The 19,304-nt window shown below is 43.2% G+C and overlaps 1 protein-coding gene across 1 annotated transcript in view; it reads right to left on the reverse strand.

Annotated features, from left to right (window-relative positions):
* LOC133343479 (probable JmjC domain-containing histone demethylation protein 2C) overlaps window positions 1–19,304 on the reverse strand; it is a 132,169-nt gene that overhangs the window by 69,411 nt on the left and 43,454 nt on the right. The window contains 1 exon segment of the mRNA XM_061553130.1: window positions 188–400. Within this exon segment, the coding sequence (XP_061409114.1) occupies window positions 188–400 (213 nt within the window).

Here is a 19,304-nt window from a genome sequence, read left to right on the forward strand (position 1 = left end):
TAGGCTTTCGAATACATTTTAAAAGTAATGAGTCCAAAAAACACTTTTTTTTACGTATCATTTAGAAAGACAACCACTGTGTTTACAATCTTAAGGCTCGGTTACTAAGGCGACACCTAAACATTTAAGATAAAAAACCACGTGTCCGGTGACTGGGTGTCGAGGTGAAGATGTGGGGTTTACTCACTAGGGCAGGCCAGGGCCTCTGGCAAGCATCGGCCTCTGCAGCAGGCGTCTGGGCACTTGGCGTGGCTGTTGGCGACGTCTCGGAGGGCTCGTGGAACTGTGTCCGAGGCGCCCACACCAGCGCGTGCTCCACCAGGAAGGCTGAGCACTCATCGTCGTACACGCGCAACCACTCCCTGCGGTCCCAGTCCAGCCCGTCAAACTCCACGCAGACCTGAGCGAGACAACCGCAATGCACGTCCGTCAGAGGCATCGTCGCTGTCGTTTGGTTTTTAACGCTCATCGACGAAGGTTGAAAGAATATATGCATTAGCTCTCGGTCTGTCACTCTGTCCATCTGTCTGTAACATGTGGTCGAGATAACTCTTGTACATGTATATTGAAAAGCATGACAGAATCCATGCATATGCATGATTTATCTTCCTTGATCAGTAATACAACTTTAAATGTTGTGTGTGCATGTTTTTATTTTGAACTCCATGGTAATATCCAGTGCTTTATTTCAACATAAATACAGTACTGGCATTGATGTTTAGTTGCCAAAACAAACGAAATATCGGAAGCAGCCAGAATATTTTTTACTGATTTATCACTGCATAATCTGACCCGAGAGACATGGGTTCCTGCACATATCTTAAACAAAACAATGACTTGCACTTGAACACAATACATGCAAATGAATGCAATCTATTGAACCTTGTAATAAGTATTTAAAGTGCTGATGTCAAGCAATGCTTAACATACTGATTAATGCTTCCGAAGTTAATGATGAATGCGAGACGGCACATTACAATATTTCACGCTGAAATTGAGTCATTCATTATTGCCAGCGGTAACATGGAAACATTGAAATGTTTCACATACGGTTAAAACCAAAAGCCGAGAGATTTTGATTACAATTTTACATTCAAACATCCTTCCAAATGATGTGCGTCATATAACGCAACAGCTGTAATGCAACCGATTCACATTTATGTGATGCTGCCTACCAATGCTCTACTCCACGTAAAATTTCCTTCCCCTTTTTACCCAGGAGACCCACCGCGCTTTCCGTATTCCTGTTATCCTACGATTTTTATGACCGCCACCCAGGCAGACACAATCCAAAGCTAACAATATTCCGCACGAACCAATAACACGGTGGCGGCAACCCTTTCCCTCATCGTGGGCCCAGCACTATGCGCCCTGGCCAAGCACAACAAGCAGCAATCCGAGCCCCACTCTTGAGGTTTCCTGTGAAATACATCTCAGGGGAGGATCGATCCACAACACAAAGCTCCACTTCAAAAGTGAGCAGACACACAACCCTGAGCGCGCACAATCAAATGCTAATGGAACCACAATACTTCATCTGATGGGGTTTATTCATTATTTTTTTCTTCATTATTCTGCCTTCACTGCAAACAGTGCCGGGAAATGCTGTAGAGCTAATTGACAGAGTGGTGTTTCTCATCAATCGTCTGCTGCGAAGACGTATGTGCATGGACGTAACCCAAAGAGCAACGGTAAGCCACTTGATCCTTTAATGTGAGCTATTCACGGAGGCACCATGGGGTATATGGCAAACCGCATCGATCACAAAACGCGGTGACGTCGTCAACCTCATCCAACCTTTGTGGCCGATTTATGACTTCACTCCTAATGTCCGGAGAACACATTATTAGCTGACGTAACGCAACCTCGCACAGGAGCACAGGTAGAAAGGCAGCAAATGGCTCGTTCCAATCGATCATAAAAATGTTTTTTGGTGAAACGGTGAGGTCATTTCATGACTCAATAAGAGACAGCATATGATACTGTATTCAATTTAGGCTTCGATGTGTTACCATGATCATGCAACATATTAAAGTTTAATGTCATACTTGAAATGCATTGTTTAAAAAAACGTGTCAAGTCACATGTAGGAAGTTGATACACCGAAGTTCTTCACTGAATAATGTATTTGCAATCATACCAATTGTCGAATCTCCCAGTCAACCTTCGCTCAGTGGGAGGTCATTTGTGTTCCCACTGACGACCACATAGTCTGGAACTCCCTTGCCCACTCTCCATTCCAGTCCAGACTCAATTCTTTATAATTGTTTTGTCTACTCTCCATATATGACCGACTGTGTCTCTTTCTGTCTATAAAATAAATAAACCCACTATTCTGTACAGCAGAATGAAATACGGTACATTTAGACCCTACATCTCCAATATTGTACTGTACTATGCAGGATCCTGGAAATGGTTAAACAACAATTTTAAAATGCCCGCGTGTGTTTATCTCGTTACAGTGCAGGATCTTGACACGGTAATTATTCCTTCAGTAACAATGGCTAAGTCACATCTGCAGAGACTTATATTTAAGCCTGTAAATCCCTTGTCATTACAGGTGTTCAATGCTTGGGCAGTTTCACGGGCCTGCATTGTTTGTGACTGTGTCATCACGTGGATTGCACACTTTAAATCATGCCTAGTGACAGCTTAGGTCACCTCTATCAACGTGTGTTCAAGTTTCCTATTCACCACAAAAACTGTACACCACACCGACTACATGAACTTATGTTTGCTCTTTTTTATCCCCGCCTGTGTGTCCAATGCTCTGACATTACACAAAAGGGGATAAGTTACCCTAGTACAAAAACCTAAAGCCCACAGTCGTCCTTTCAAGTCTCACACTCAATATCTACTCTCAGCATTTCACAAGTGTGTGTGTCTATATACAAGACGTTCACATATCCGAGGTGATATGGGGGGACAATATCGCAGATCCTATCACCCGTGGGGTTATCCACGATTTTACTCCGATTATCCACGGGATAAAACAATCGCGGATAATAGGATGAAATTGTCACGTGACTCCCCTTACCCGCAGAAAATTTGTGAGCATTTGGAAGCATCTTCAGTGTGGGTAAATCCTGGATATCTTTCAATAATCGGAATAAATAGCAATACAGATAATAGAAGATTGCATGGACCTTACAGCTGCCTTGAATAATAGGATTTGCGGGTCATATGACCATAGATAAGCGGGGTTCTGTATTTTGACCCTGCCAGCTGATCTGATGCTTCTCCCCGTTCAGACTCAAATGTCTCACACCACAACGAATTGATCTCACTCCACCTGCAGGGCCAGCTTTCACACGATATTCATCTTGGAACTTTGCAAGCTCTGAGTAAATAAAGTCCAGGAAACGGTAAAGGTGCAGCCCTGCAATTGACTTACTCGTTCCACTTCAGCACTCAATGAAGTTTCATACACATTTTGTAATAAATTCGATATTCAATCAAAACATTGTAATGAACGACTACTATATACTGCATAGTGTAGTTGAAATCCAACGGATGATACCGTACTTAAGATGTATGTTGAACTTCTTTCGCACCGTACTTAGCCCAGCACGCTAAACGGATGTGTGCGCGGCGGGGCGGCGGCCAAACCAAACTAAAATCACACAAAAAAACTGTTCTCAAAGACATAAGTTATCAATCCAGATGTAAAAGCAACAACTGCTCACTTCCAATTCCTTTGCACACAAGACCATATCCACACCAACCTCTACCATGGTGGTGGTGGGGGGGAGGTCAGTGGGAAAAGACATCATGATGGAACAAGTGTTCAAACAATCCCAGCTGCGGCCAATGATTTGCCTCTTCTCCCCCTGCTCCAATTTCCACAGGAAACAAGCTCTTCCCCCCAGTCGCTGCCGCACATCCTGCCCTCTTTTAACAAAACAAAGGGTCACAACCGGCACCGCGTGCGCGTACTGCGGTCTTTACACGTCAGCCAATTAAGGACACCCAGTGGCGGTGGCATATGCTGCTGTGACCAACCAGCTGAGCTTGAACTCGGGTGAAGGGATTCTTCTTTTAGCTGACCTGTGACCTCCCCCCCCCACAACCACGACTAAATCGTAATCGCGTGTGAATGTTGACAACGGTACATGAGTTGTTATCGGCGAACCAACTAAATTCAGTGTTGTCAAACACTGTGAGAAATGCGATGTGGTGTGCTAATCAATGTACAATATCTGCGTTTTAGGGAATAAGGACAATCCAGTAGTGTGAATTAAGCGTTACTAAAAACGGAACTGAACTCTCAAACACTACTCGTAGTTACACATCCGCATTGCTCGGCATATTAAACTTAACATTAAATAATCTCCCCCCTCGTGAGTAGGCCTTCATCCAAGCAGCATATTGACAGAGGGCTGTACATTATTAAAGAATTAGCAGCACTGCACTGTAGTCTCGCGGGAGTGTGTGGAATACCAGTACCACAGGAATTTTGGGCAATGTGCTTTGAGAAAGTGAGTGGCATGAGAGTCGTTGGTAACACATGTGGCCAGAAAAAAATGGATAATCCCCATCAGACACATTATTCACAATGTCTATTTTTACATGCGTCCACAATGATGAAATAAACAGAAAGCGTGTGGGGGGGCACTGCAACAAGAGTGAGGCCCCCCAGTACAAAAGCATATCCACTTTTGTGGCTTAAATAACATTATAAAGCCACTCGCTGGTGCTCAACAGGAGTGGACCAGATGTTACGTTGTTACCCATCTTTGGTACAGCATTTTATCATGACAAATGACATACTCGGCTTCAATAACCCCTTTGATCATCTCCGGACTTCCCACGCCACAAGCAGCTTTCACAACTTTAATGAGGAAAACATACGTCTCCCGCTGCTGCTGCTGCTACTGCAGCATCGGCCAAACGTGTCTTCGGAAACACTAGCAACAAATTCAAATCCATGTCCTTTTAATCGATACTGTACTCGTACAAGACGGTGAAACAATCACGTGCTGTAGCTGCTGCTGCTGCCTTATCCCAAGGAATTTCAAGACACGTGGCCGATTGTACAACAATAAGTGGATTCCATAACAAACCCTGCAAACGTAAAACATTTCGCGTAAAGGGGGAACACAAATGTTGATGTCTTGCATCGTCAATCAGTCCACAAGAATTTAGTCCAATTGTGAGATTTTTTTATCAAAGCCTTAAGTAACAAAGTTCCATGTAAAATAATGTATCTCATCCTGCGGAGCTTACGATGTAATCTTTATAACGAGTGTCCCCAATAATAGTGGACATCGCTTTGCCAACCACTGCTGGATGAATGCCTCATGTCGTGACTGGCATTGGGGTTGTTTGACCATACGTCACCACGCTGGTCAGTGCAGACTGGTGAACGGAGAGGAGGGACCCTTGGACGAATTAAAATATTATTCACCACTGATTTGAGTTGTGGTTAGGAATTGTGACTCGGTTTTGCTGGTACAACGCTAACCGTTGCACCACCACTCTATCCCATCACTTTGAACTATATTACTGCATTGTATGTTTTAAACACAGCACCATAATGACAAATCTACGGCACTACAACGCTATGCGGTAATTAACAAGTTAGATTGAATACATTTTATCAAGGAGAACCCGTGATACGTATGACCCATTGGTAATATTGTACGCGGAATACCTTGCGAAACAAAAACCGAACACAAAGACGTCAGTAAAGAATGGCAAACCAATCCAAGGTTCACCTTCAAATGTAACACAATGATCAAGAGCATATGACTCGCTTGACGACTGTTCTTGTCAGGCTCGGCTTTGCCTTGTGACAGAAATAAAACAGCTGTGGAAGGGGGTAAATCAACAACACACTGTTGTATAACCGCCCCCTTTAGTGTAGCCAATCCCATGCCGTGGCCACCAACAAGCCAAACGTCCCCATACAAAGTAAACAAGTGTGGTTTGGTTAGAGATAAATACACGGGGCCTCCACAGATTGTGTGTGTGTGGTGCCTTTTGCTCATGTCCAAGCGATGTTACGTCTGCGTGGAACAATTTTTTTTTGCCGTGCCCTGATCCCAAGCTTGTGTCCAATATTTAAAAAAATTAAACGCTCACCACAATTCTCTCTTCCACTTTTAATTTTGCCTCTATTTATATGATGATAATTATATATGGGGGAGAAATGTAGATTTGTGCCGATGGCTAGTTGTGTGAACCAGCCAGCCACAGGTTTGAGTGGCAATAACCACAACCAGTTGCATGATACATTTGTAATGATGTGAGAAGGTAACCTCAGTTTGTTCCTCAAAGGGCAAGAGGAAGACACAAGCTCTTCTTAGTTGGTTCAGTGGCTTTACAGTACTGTGCTTTATTTTGTGTGTATACACACACATACGGAACATGGCAGCACGTTAATAAGGCTAAAATTACTTGTTAAGCAAAAAGCGAGATGCCAGTCTTCTTTTAAAGCCCCTTGTGAATCCGCTGGCCCTCCCCATGTCACGCCAGTCAAGGCGATTGATTGACGACCATATGTTATATTCAGGGATCGAACTCATATCCGTCAGGTTCAAAGCGCAGCGTATTACCCAAACTCTTTTAACCACTCCAACCCAATAATGCGATTGGAACTGCACTATCAAAAGCGCTGGACAAATGTCTCAATGACACAACAACAAATTCAGGACAGCCGCCACGAATTATTTGCCTTCACCTTCATGAGAGAATCTCCCTTTTTAATTCTAACGAGAGGGAAAGCAAACGAGTTGTATATATGAATATTTTCTCTCTTTCTTTCAGGGTCAGACTCCACACGAGAGTGCCACGGCTGAATGGTTTTCTAAAAGCGGCCTTGGCTAGAAGCTTATGCGATTGTGAGCGTAGAGGGAGGGATGGGGGTAGCAGCAGCAGCAGCAGCCAAGACGACCGACACAAACAACAAAAGGCGGACAGGAAAGTGGGTCACACGACTCTCAACGACGGCGTGTGGAGGCGGGGAGAAAGGAGGGTGCCACGCATGGAACCATGGGGGTTGGGGGGGGGAGTTGTGGCTGCCAATAGTTTTTTTTCTGAGCCTTTAAAACGTACTTTTTGCATGTCTCATTTTAATGTGCAGCATATTTTTCTAGACCACGGTATGAAACGGATGTTTGTGAAGGCAACCCACACACTCACCAAAGGCTAAGAGAAGAGGAGGATGGGGGGTGGTGGTGAATGTGATCTTGCAATGATCTATCATCGACTACGCCACACGAGCACAGAGCATGGACGTGGTGCAGTTTGCATGGGCCACAACACACGTTTGCTGATAAATTTGCGAAACCACCAAAATATAGATGAAATATCAAGATGGATGGATAGGTACATGCTTCAAAAGTATTAAGTTTACTCGAATGTCGTAATTATGATCACAGCATTGGTTGTTAAGCTTTCTAGCACTCACATATTTCACATAATTCTATAGAAAATAGACAAAATTATGGCCTCCCCCCGGCCACCCCACATATCTTGCCTCCTGAAGGTGGGAAACCCCTTACAAAACATCAGTCAATCACGCCCAGTGTGACGCAGCTGATAACCCTTTGTGATGTCACCAAGCCCCGCCAATCGCCACCCAACCAGCAACAGACGTGGGAAAAGAGGCAAGATTTAGTTTGCCTCCATATTTTATTGTCATACAATTACAGTGGAGTAATCCAAACGATAATTTGTTGGAGTAATAGACGACTTAAATAATCGCACAGCCCCGCTTTCCTCGACAGTACATCATTCTTGAAATTAACATTCTCCTTTAAACTCATCTTGTGTACAACTCACATTTTAATACGTGTGAAAGCCTGGTCCTTCATGGATTGGTGGCAATTTGTTTATCTTGCCGGGGAAATTGCTTATTGGTTCCGGTCAGGGTTCAAAAGGCGAAGCAGCTATAAACCAGACACACTGCTTTATTAAGGACCATTGTGAAAAAAATAGGTGCAATCTTGCTAATCAGAGTTATGTTAAATTATCCGATGACACAGAACCAATGCTATTACAGAGGTAATAAAGATTTCGAGAGTTTAAAATGTATTCCACTCTTCCAGTCATTGAGTTACGAACTTCAAATTAGCTTTTGTGGGACAAATACCTGGCCATCGTGTGGCGGATCGCTAGGTAAACATTTACCCAATAGAGTACACATTGGTTACACAGCTGCATGATGCCCTAACACTATTCGGAAATGTTTGAGCATGAATGATGGAAGCTTCAGTGACGAATTAAATAATGTACAGTAATGTAATATAGCATTCACATCCACAAAACGACTACAGTAGCCTGAAGACTGAGCATTTGCAGCTGTGTGTCAGCACAAAACATTTACTCGCTTGAAGATTCAAATTAACGTCGTGACTTTATTCGTCATTAAATCAAGGGTGAGCTTTCTTAACACATACAGAGAGTTGTAATGCATGTAGCTGTTATCGCACTGCGCTATTAACCCGGCTACCTGGGTCCAATTATCGGGCTTGTCTAAGTTAAGCGGTAAATATCTGAACCAGTCCCAAGCCTCCAACTTAGACCCCCTCCCTACTGGGGAGACAAATGGGGCCCTGCTTGGTTCTGGCCACACTTCGTGTGCCATGTGGGCCTTCATAGTCATTCGCTTACAGCACTTCTTCCAGTCTGTGTATATAGGTAGTCCCCGACTTACGATGGTCCGACTTACGATATTTCGATCTTACGATGGCGATATGACAAAATTGTCAAATATTTTACATTTCGCGCTGCAGGCAAACGCAGCAGCGTACGAGGTACGATACTGTACATTGGGACGCTGCCGGGATTTACTAAACGCATATAGTTTATACAGTACGGTACTGTAAATTGCTCTGTTTTGCTAAATTATCACCATTCTTTAAGACTCCTGAGTTCAGGCTAGGCCATTTTCGACTTACGATATTTTCAACTTACGATGGGGTCGTCGTAACGCATCTCCGTCGTAAGTCGGGGACTACCTGTACCGGGATCTTTTTTTGGAAATGGATACATTTTGCCATAATAGGTTATAAAAAAACGGCTGAATCCCCTCCCCAACTTCAGCGCACAAAAATCAGCCAATCCCCCCCCCCCCCCCCCAGGAACGTTTCTCTTGTCAAGCTGTGCGGCTCGATCATCTGAACCACTCCTCCATCCCATTCCCACGGATGCAATGAGGCCCAACAGCAGGCAAACCATTATTGATCACGCTGACGAACGGACCACTTTCCTAAATTGTGAAAGCAATACACAAATTATAACAACTAGGAAAAGAAATTGATTGGAGCATCGTGCGAAAATACTATACGGTATTGCAAGTGGCCAGAAACGTTACATTTGTGTGCAATGTACCGGCACAGCACAATACTTAGGCTTTTTACACCACAGTAAAGTATTTTATCTTATCAGATATTGAGCCACAGTATCTCTAAATGTGAAAATTGCATGCAGTGATGTACAAGTATTGTATTTACAGCCCTTGGCCGGTCCACTGCTGGATAAAGTTATGTCAGTCAAGTGTGGTGGTGGAACAATTTTTCACCACGCGAATCAGTACGTGTTGGTGAAGGAGGGTAGTGCCGAGGGCCCAGTTCCGATTAATTCTCATTCACCGCTGATGTTAACCGAAGCCGGGAATCGAACTCAGGAGGCCATCTTCATCCAGCGGCAGATTGACAAATGGTTGCAATTTTGACTTCGAGCCAATATGATGCAAGTTACAATATTTGACTCAGTACATTACACAAATACTGTACTGCACAGGTATGGTATATTGTACTTGTACAAATACCTTAAAGAGTACTGTATAATGTACTTAACACACAAGTGAAATAAGTTTTTTGGACTCTTTCAGCAACACATACAGAAATAATGAGTGTTGCAGCCAAGGAATGGAACGCGTCCAAGTTGGCATCCACTGAGGAGATGAAATGATAATCTTTCCAAAGAATATAAAAATTATAAGCTCATTTATTGTGCTTCCATGACCAGAAAAACATGGGGTATTGTAATGTACGGTAATGGATTGTATACAAAGGATATTGCAAATTTTTGAAGGTCATTCTAGGGTTAACATAAATCTTAATTAAACCAAAATTTGATGTATTGCATGGATATCTTGCTGGCATATATAATGCTTTCCTACCTAGCAATCCAAGTACATGTCTCAATTGAAGGTATTGAATTGAATCCTCTCGTATGTACTGTATCAATAATTTTTACGATATCCAACTTCAGTATAACTGAAAGCGTTTACGCATTAGCTTTGTCTGTAACGGGGTTCACAATAAGTGTCGTAAAATAGATACAACCTTTGAGCATAAAAGTTGTGTTGCAATTGGGGGGAGCGAGCTGAAAGGAACCCCGGCCAAATTGACCAAAGGTTTGTCTAACACGTGGCAATAAATAACCACAGTTAATGGTATTTCGCCTGTGTTGTCCAAGATGTTGACACAAAACGCATACCTCGCAAACACCTGGCGATGAGTCATTGTAGGGATTGCAATAGAGGACTATTGTCGCGAATTTAAATACTTCAAAAGGCCACTCATGTTGCAATGTGTTTACAGAAGCCATGCATATGCATAATGTCTTCCTTTACACTGCGGTGAATATGACCCTTCTCAAATGACTGGAGAGGCCACACATAAGCCCATTACGTACATACAAACAGATACAAACTGAAAATACGCAACAGTAATCGATTCTTTTACACACATCCAATTTGATTCACGTATTGGGAGCTTAAGAATCGATATTAAGGCTTGGCAATGAAAATGAATTGATTAATCAATGCACTGTTACACCTCCCTCGTATCTTGATTGTCTAGCACAACTCCCAAAACTGAAAAAGAAACCTCATTAAAATGTACAACCGGTAGAACTGGTGGGGACATGAACCCTCTGAGACCACCCATGGTTATTGTGCTTGTATGAGAGATCTCATTCAAGGATGCGTGGGGGAGAAGAGCAGTTTGCCACTACAGTTTTTCAACAACAGTCAATGTTCCTGGGTAGTAAGTGTAATTTTCTAATTGCTTATGCGTCAAAAGTACAAAAAATGGCTATTATTCCCCACAAACTTTTCTTTGTGAGCAGGGCAGTGATGTTTTGAAATTGACCTATTTTCAATGAGAAAACGTGGTGTGCATTTGTGTCATTCCGTCATGTAAAGTCCTGGTCACAAAAGCAATTATCAGCAGCCAAGGTCAATTCACTGCTATACGAAGGCTTCCCTGAGCCACGGCGATCCAGCGATGTAACAATCCATCCAGCACCTACCTACACACACACGCACGAGCTGATTTTATCGCTCCATCTCCTCGGGTAAATGTGTAATTGCGGACAAGTTCCATTCCTGGGGCTGCCAGTTTGTGACTAACCTCGTCCATCAGCCACCATGGCTTTTAGAGACATGTCTTGTCCAAGTCCAGTTCTTTTTAAATGCTGGTAATTTGATTTTGTTCTCCGATTCCATTTCTGTCTCTCGGTGTTAATTCCAAGTATGCATTTCTCCATGCGTTTGTACGCACTTATCCGTTTATTTTGTAAAAAAAAATTGGGTTGTTAATGACCATGTTTCGAAAATGATATTGTAACATTCGGGTAGTACACAATGCTGATTGTAAAACAATAACTGTATTATTGTGGCACGTCGATATAGTACTTTTCATGATCAAGTCCAGATTTACAAAATCCCTCCGACCTGCTATTGTCTGCCTCTATTTAATCAATGCAATTCTGTTGAACATTCGAGAGATCTGTTAGATACGCACACATCCCTGTCAACCCATACGGTTTACCCGTATTCTTGTACTGGGAAATTGAGTTCAGCTCCATACGGCATACATCCGTTTCAATACAGGCAAAAACATGTGTCTATTTGTTTGTGTTTCTCCCTTGTGATGGGACTTTGCAGGATGAACGTTGAGAATTATAAGGGCAAGGGGGTGACCAATGAGGTCTGAATTGGTCTCTAATAAGGTAGGCACTGGTAAGGGGTTGACAGGTATGCGTACATTATACATTTTGCTATTCACACATTCCGTACGGTACCGCGCAGACGTATTGCTGTGAATGATCTTTTTGCAACACTAGATGGCGCATACAGATGTGATGCACACAAGACATTCAGACGGTTCAGCTCGTCTCGAGCAGTAGCTGCAAAAAAAGATTTTACCTGGGTTTTTTACCACCACCGCTGTCAAAGGTTCTGCAATAATTTTCGTTCAAATCAGTGCTCGAAAAAGTGACTTCTGTGTTGTTGAAGCCGAGAGGGTACATGTGTTGCTCATTTGGATGTGAGTCATTTGCACGCGCTGTTTCTCGCGGCTGTATTGAATCCTGACTGCTTATTAAAGAATACAGACATCACTGACGTTACAACTCAATATCTTATGGTGGTGGTGGTGTCGCTTGGAAATGTTATCATTGCGTCTTCGTGGATGCTGTTACGGCACTGTGTTAGTGTAAAAACCAAAGTATACAGAGAATAATCACACACCTGTCAACCCATATGGTTTACCCGTATTTTTGAACAGGGAAATTTAGTTCAAAAATGTTGTCTATTTGTTAGTGTTTCTCCCTTGTGATGGGACTTTGCAGGATGAACGTTGAGATTTATAAGGGCACGGGGTGACCATTAAGGTCTGAATTGGTCTGTAATCAGGTAGGCATTGAAAAGCGGTTTACAGGTATGTCATCATCGTCAGCCATGATCAATACTCTGCTGGATCAAGGCCTCCCCACCAATCATCACCATCTCTCACGGTTCTGCGATGTAACAATCAATCTAGCTGATTAGACTGTCGAAACCAAATGCTATCAAAAATACTGTAGTGCCACCTAAAATGTATCCATTACAATACAGTATAACTAACTTAACCATATTAATTTTACCAGGTAAGGCCCACTGAGCTATACTGTGCAACACTTTTTATAAGTGACCTGGCCACAATGATATCCCATTGAAGTGGATTATCATGTGGAAATTTATAACATCCAAATACTCTAAACGCATGTTTCTAAACGTTGAGCGAAAAACCCGAGGACCCAGAGAAAAATCCACGCGACCAAGGGGAGAGAGACATGCAAACTCCAAATATACAGCAGGCGTCAGGGTCAGGAGCGAACCCACGACCTCCTGTATACCAGGCGAGGTAGTTAACATCTCGCCACCGATGACACATTCACCGAGGAGGCAGAGCGATGCCATCAATTTGTGTGCAAGTGCTGGGTGGATTATTACATCGCAACCGCAACATCATGGGAGGTGACGGCACCTTGGAGAGGCCATCATCCAGCAGTGGATTGACTGCGGCCGATTTATCACGATAGTGATAACATATTCTGATATGTTTTCAATAAATATTTTAAGAATGTGTGGCTTAGCAGCTCACCCACATGTTCTACAAGTATCGCTTCAGTGCTTTCAATTGCATACCAGAAGGCTCAATCACGGGTGGGAATCGGGCGATCACGTAACATCCCAAGTCTGTCACATCACACACCACGACTGCAGGAATTGGGGGAGGGGTGCTAATAATCCCACAAAATCAAATACTGGGTCTAATCCCCTCTGGGTCGACCATGCAGCCCGCCCGTCTGTCACGCCATGCGGAGACCAATTTATATGATAAATACTGTACGGGCAAGGCCCACTCCTAAGTACACGTGAGCAGACATACAGATCAGGCTCGACACCACAAAGGCATGTGCCTGCCACCTGGCCCAGCAATCAATTACCCATAGCTTTTCTGGACAAAAATGCAACGGTCAGTGTACACCATTTATTTGTAGTCCTTTATTGTATTATTAAAGTCTGGCATAATACCACGTACATTCCTCCTAAATTAATTATTCATTTAGAAAGCTGAATAATACAAGACAGTATCAGTGCGCAAGTGTTATTGCCATGTATCCACTATACGAATCATATGGCATGTTGATGATGGATCGATGATGAGGATGATGATGATTATTAAAGACCAACGATGATATAATTGACGTGCTGGGCCATATCCCGGCTGAGTTTGAGTGTGATTGTGTATTAGCACAACGGTTTGGGCTAGCGAGGGAGAGAACAATACAGAGGACAGGCACCGTTGGAGACGTAGCGAGGAAATCGCTTCTTGTGCAGAACCGTGATGGATGGCGATGGTGCCAGAAGTGAATGCTGGGGGAAAATAGGGGGCCTGTCAAGACCTTTGAATTAACGTGGTTGATAGGATGAATTTGCCGATTCACTCAACTTATCCGTGAACAATGTTTGTAGATAATAGGTGGCTGCTCCACAATGAAATCAAGGTTAATGGTGGATAATGAGAATTGGACCGTTTTTATCCCGCGGATAATAGGAGTTGAAACTAAAATGGCCATGAATAACTTGAGTCCTTCTCTAATAAAACACATTTAAAACAGCTACAAAGAACACAACATGTAAGGGCATCTCTACAAGAGACGCAAATTTGCTTTCACAGAACAAGACTATTTGTTTGTAGCAACGTGAAAACTATGTATACAGAGCAAACCCGTCTAAAATTATGTGTATAGTACTCGTTTCAGTGGCCCACCCAAGCTTGCTGTATAACACAAGAAATGCGATTGGTCCCCAAGTCACGAGTGCACCAATGCTTTCACACTCGTCACTATTGAACCACCGTCCACAGAGAGCTTCTATCAGAAGTCCGCACAGATGGAAGTTCTAAACGGCTAATTTAACAGTCCTTTTTCCCTCACTGCCAGACGAATACTTACCCCAGAATTTGGTTCATGGGGGATGTTTGACTGCACCTCACCCAGGCACCCATGTGCAATTTTGTTTTCTCCAGATGTTGCTTCGTTACATCAGACGAATCATGTAATCCAATATGCTAGTGCCTTTGCACAACTGCATATTACAAGTGCAATAAGCTGCTATTATTTTGCTGTGGGTGTAAAGGCAAGTGAAATATGTTGAATAATACAGCTGCAATAAAGTAATGCCTATGAATTGTGGTAACATTCATAAATGGGTGGAATAGCTGGAACAAAGAAGTTGTGAGCATGTTTGTGATAATGACTGAAGAAGTATGCCAGTTGGTGCCTCAACTCCAGCCAATGTCACTTGTGTTGAAAAGTTGATTGCGGATGGCATGTGAATAGCAATTAAGCACACATCAGCGGGCATTAGGATAAATGTGAGCACAGTTCATGTAATAATCCATGACAAGTTGAATTTCTGAATAGCTGCGCCAATTGGCTGCTACAAATGTTATCAGAAGACCATAAAGGGAACAGCGGGATTCACATTTGCCACACATTGTCTGCCAGAATCCTACATAGGGCCAATGCATTTTGGTCACGCATCACCATTGCCGAATACATTTGGAGAGTAAACACCAGTGCAGTGAATAGAAACACCCAGATTATTCAGTACTGTACCAAATTTCTGATGGAAAAGTAATGATTTCCATGTTTGGTTCATGCAGGGTCCGATAACAGTTTCCTTCCATAATATTCAACAGACATTCACCGGTGCCTAGTGTTGCGACTTGTTCAAGAACAAATTAAAGACCGACATTGGTCGAAAATGTCGCGGACTGTTGAGAAAGGGAGTGGTGAGCATTCATCACATGAGGGCCAATGAGAAGTCTTCTTTGTTGCTGGAATTAAGAAGCTTGCGAGCTGTTGAAATGAGTGCAACAACTGTTTTGTTGGGAAAGCTTAGGTGGAATGTTCTGCAACATCCATCAGACAACCAGAACTTATTCATTTACACTAATTACGAAGAACATCACAAGCTAAATCTATCAATCCATGGAAAGGTAATGATTACAATTTTTTGGTTATAATGTAGTGGAGATTCTTTACTGTTGCTAAGAAACCACTCGATTGCATAGTAAAGAAAATCTATAAATAATAAACCACACAATTCCAGAGACCTTTGTTGAATCTCTGCCATTCAAGCTAAATGCTCTGGTATAACAAGTTTGGCCAGTACCGCACCAGGTGAGCACACAGTGCCACTAATTTTGACGTTTTCCCCATTGGTGAATGAATCCACGACACGGTTCACTTCGTATTCAGGACTGGAATGACATTATTAATCAATATATATTTTAAGAATTAACTCGGTGCATAATTGCAATTTTAAGATGAAGAATTATGTAAGCGGCTGGAACTACAGCTTTCTGGTATTATTTAACTACGGAAATAAACACGTCATAAATTAGGTAAGAATTTACAATAATAGGTGACAAACATGGAACCGAACACACAATATATATACTGTACTAACGTATTCTGTACGAGATGACAATATATTTGATCATGTTATGTATCATTGTTTGACCGTACTTCATCATGCTGGACTGGTAAAAAAAAAGGTATGGGGGTGGGAGGGCCTCGGAGTGGTTCAGATATCACTCATCGCCACTTATGTTCACCACTTATACTGAACTCGGTTCTACGGGTTGTACTGTCACTATAACAACAACACCGCCGCTCACTAAAAAATGGCGGTGACATCACCACGGCGCTTGTGCCATGCTAGGTGCACTTTGAGGCCACGTGAAGTGTCGAAGGCCCGCTGGAAGGTCATGGAACAGACCCAAGTGCCATGGGTAGACTGAGATGATTGACAGATGCACCAACTGTGCTCCCCACTTTGCCAACTATCTGTGTTTTAGCCACCCGGCACTCCACTCTTTGTTACTGCAGGGTGACTGCCTCCAACTCCCCAGCAGTGTCCTTCACAAACAACCTCCATAGAGGCCGATCTTGACACTGCTGGTACCAGTGATCAGCAAGTCCAATCAACTCCACATCCTTTTATACCACATCAGTCCATCTCTTTTCTCGCCTGTGCCATACTCGTTTCGCCCCATCTATACGGCCAAACAGAAGCTGCTTGGGGGCATGCATTAGCGGGGCATGCAGGCTACATGACCCAACCAACGCAGTCTCGCTTGCAGGAGAGGCTCACTGTTGGGACTGTTTCAAGATCTCTCAAGGATCTGTGAACTCTTCACACAATCCAGTCTGGCGAAATCCAGGATGGATCAAAGGCAGGCTAGCCTGAATGTTTCAAACAGGCATAGATCTTACTTCAGAGGACTCCACATTTTGCAAGCATAGAGAACGGAGGGAAGACTTGTGGCCAAGAAGATTCAGAGCTTTGTATGGGACAACAGGCCAGGTAGTTTCCACACAGTATTATGCAGCTGATGAAAATATAATGCCGCTCGACTGATTCGGAGTGAGACCTTTGTTTCCAAACCGTAGCTGGTCATAATCACACTGCCCAAGTATGGAAACTTCTCCACTCTCTACAACTGCCCCAGCACTGATGGAAAGTTTAGGGAGGGGAGCGTTTTATAACATTAAATACCCAGGTAAGTGCTTTGTTTTTGTGGGGCTGACGGTAAAGCCCCACCTCTTAGTAGCCATGCTCCAGGTTTAGCAGTAGCATCTCCAACTACTTCTCAGTGGGCATTAATCATCACCAGATCATCCATATATATATGATTGACCAATGGGGAGCCATCCCTTGACCACACCCAAGCATCATCAGCCTCCTATTGTATCTATACCAGATGAAAATGTCACTGGTACATCCACAGTAAACTTCTCGAACGACATAGTCAAAGGCGACGTTAAATAGTGTTGGGGCCAGAGGATATCCCGAACAGAAAATGGCTCCGACACCTGACCATGCAACTTTACCTGGGCCTGCCCACCATCATGAAGGCCCTTAATGAGCGTGACCAGATGGTCTGGGACTCTAAAAGTACGAAAAATAACCCTGAGCCCTGGCGTATTGATGGTAGGCCTTGACCAGATCAACAATGCAGATATGTAGATCGTGTTGAAATTCTCTACACCTCGAGTGTAGTATACGGACAGAAAAATGGCGTCCATGCAGGACCACCCCAGTCTGGAACCACATTGGGGCTCCGGAAGCTTCTCCTCAGCGTGTCTGGCAAGACGATGTTGAATACATCTTTCCGGGACCTTTCCCAGGACACTGAGAAAGGAGATACCCCGGTAGTTGTTGCAATCGTAACTATGTAGTGCAGCAGATGTTCTTGCTTGGACCCGACATGCATCCATGATGTTGTGCGAATGTTTCATGTCAGACCAGCGTGTTGGTGATTACAAGCCCATGGGGCAGCCTCCTACCATTGTTCTTGAGATGATCTACCCCCATGGCCTTCAAATTACTCCAGACCAGAAGTCAACATCATGACCCAACTTGGGCATTAAGGTCACCCAAGAGGATGGGGATAACAAAGTATGTACTCGACATCTAAGCCTGTCGAAACATGGATCTGTTTCTTTGATTTAAAAAGAAATATTTACCAAGAGAGATAATTGTAAAAAAAAAGGTGTTTTGTGATGTAAGGCTTTGCAAGCACTGGCTTAAATGACCCATTTACAAAACACGCCACAAGAGACAACAAAATTATCTATTAACAGTGGTCCTCAGATCCACACAAAATTGTGCCTTCACACTTACATACATACACCCCCCCTCCCACCCAGCCCGTCCCAGCAGTATCTAATCAGCCCTGGCACAAAGGGAAGGCAATGATTAACAGGCCACATGATCCCATAAGCTGGGCTGACCTCATCCTCTGGGTCAGCCTCGTGTTGGCATGCTAAAAATCTTTCTCTCTCTCTCCAGCAATTACACTGCCAAGCTGCACACCACCTCATCAAAATTATAAACGGCTCCCCTTGTAGTAAACAGCAAAAAAATCTCTCCCCAGGTCATATCACAAGTGCACAATGCAATGCAGCAAGGGTTATTGATTACAAATTCGTGGCTCTTAATTCGCAAACGCGTCTCCTGCTTGAACTGCCATATTAAAAATAATAATTAGATATTAAATGCAGAGACAACTGAAATTAGAAAAAAAAATGCGTAGACCACTGTTTGTGTGGTCATGTGGAAAGAAGATCCAACAACCATTTTGGCAATGGTTCTAGTTTTACCAGTAAAGCCATTGGCAGACACGGATAGCACGAGATTTAAACAACAGTACAGTACTGTAATCTATTGCAGGCCAGACAGCCATACTCTTTTATGACGGTGTGAGCGAGGTTGGAATGTTATATTTGTGTGCACACGCTGTACACGATTCATCATTTTTAAAGGTTTTGTTCAAACACTATTGAATTGTAAATCTGTCCACAAAGTAACACACTCTACTATATTAACTCACAACAACAATTGTGCACTGAATGATAATCGAACAACATATACAGCACAGTACAATACAACGTTCAGAACAACTATGATGAAAATGACAACGGTTTATTAATGGCATTGATGATGG

This window comes from Lethenteron reissneri, chromosome 17 (assembly GCF_015708825.2).
Source record: "Lethenteron reissneri isolate LAM-NWPU_2019-01 chromosome 17, ASM1570882v1, whole genome shotgun sequence".
In the NCBI taxonomy this organism is placed as follows: Eukaryota; Metazoa; Chordata; class Hyperoartia; order Petromyzontiformes; family Petromyzontidae; genus Lethenteron; species Lethenteron reissneri.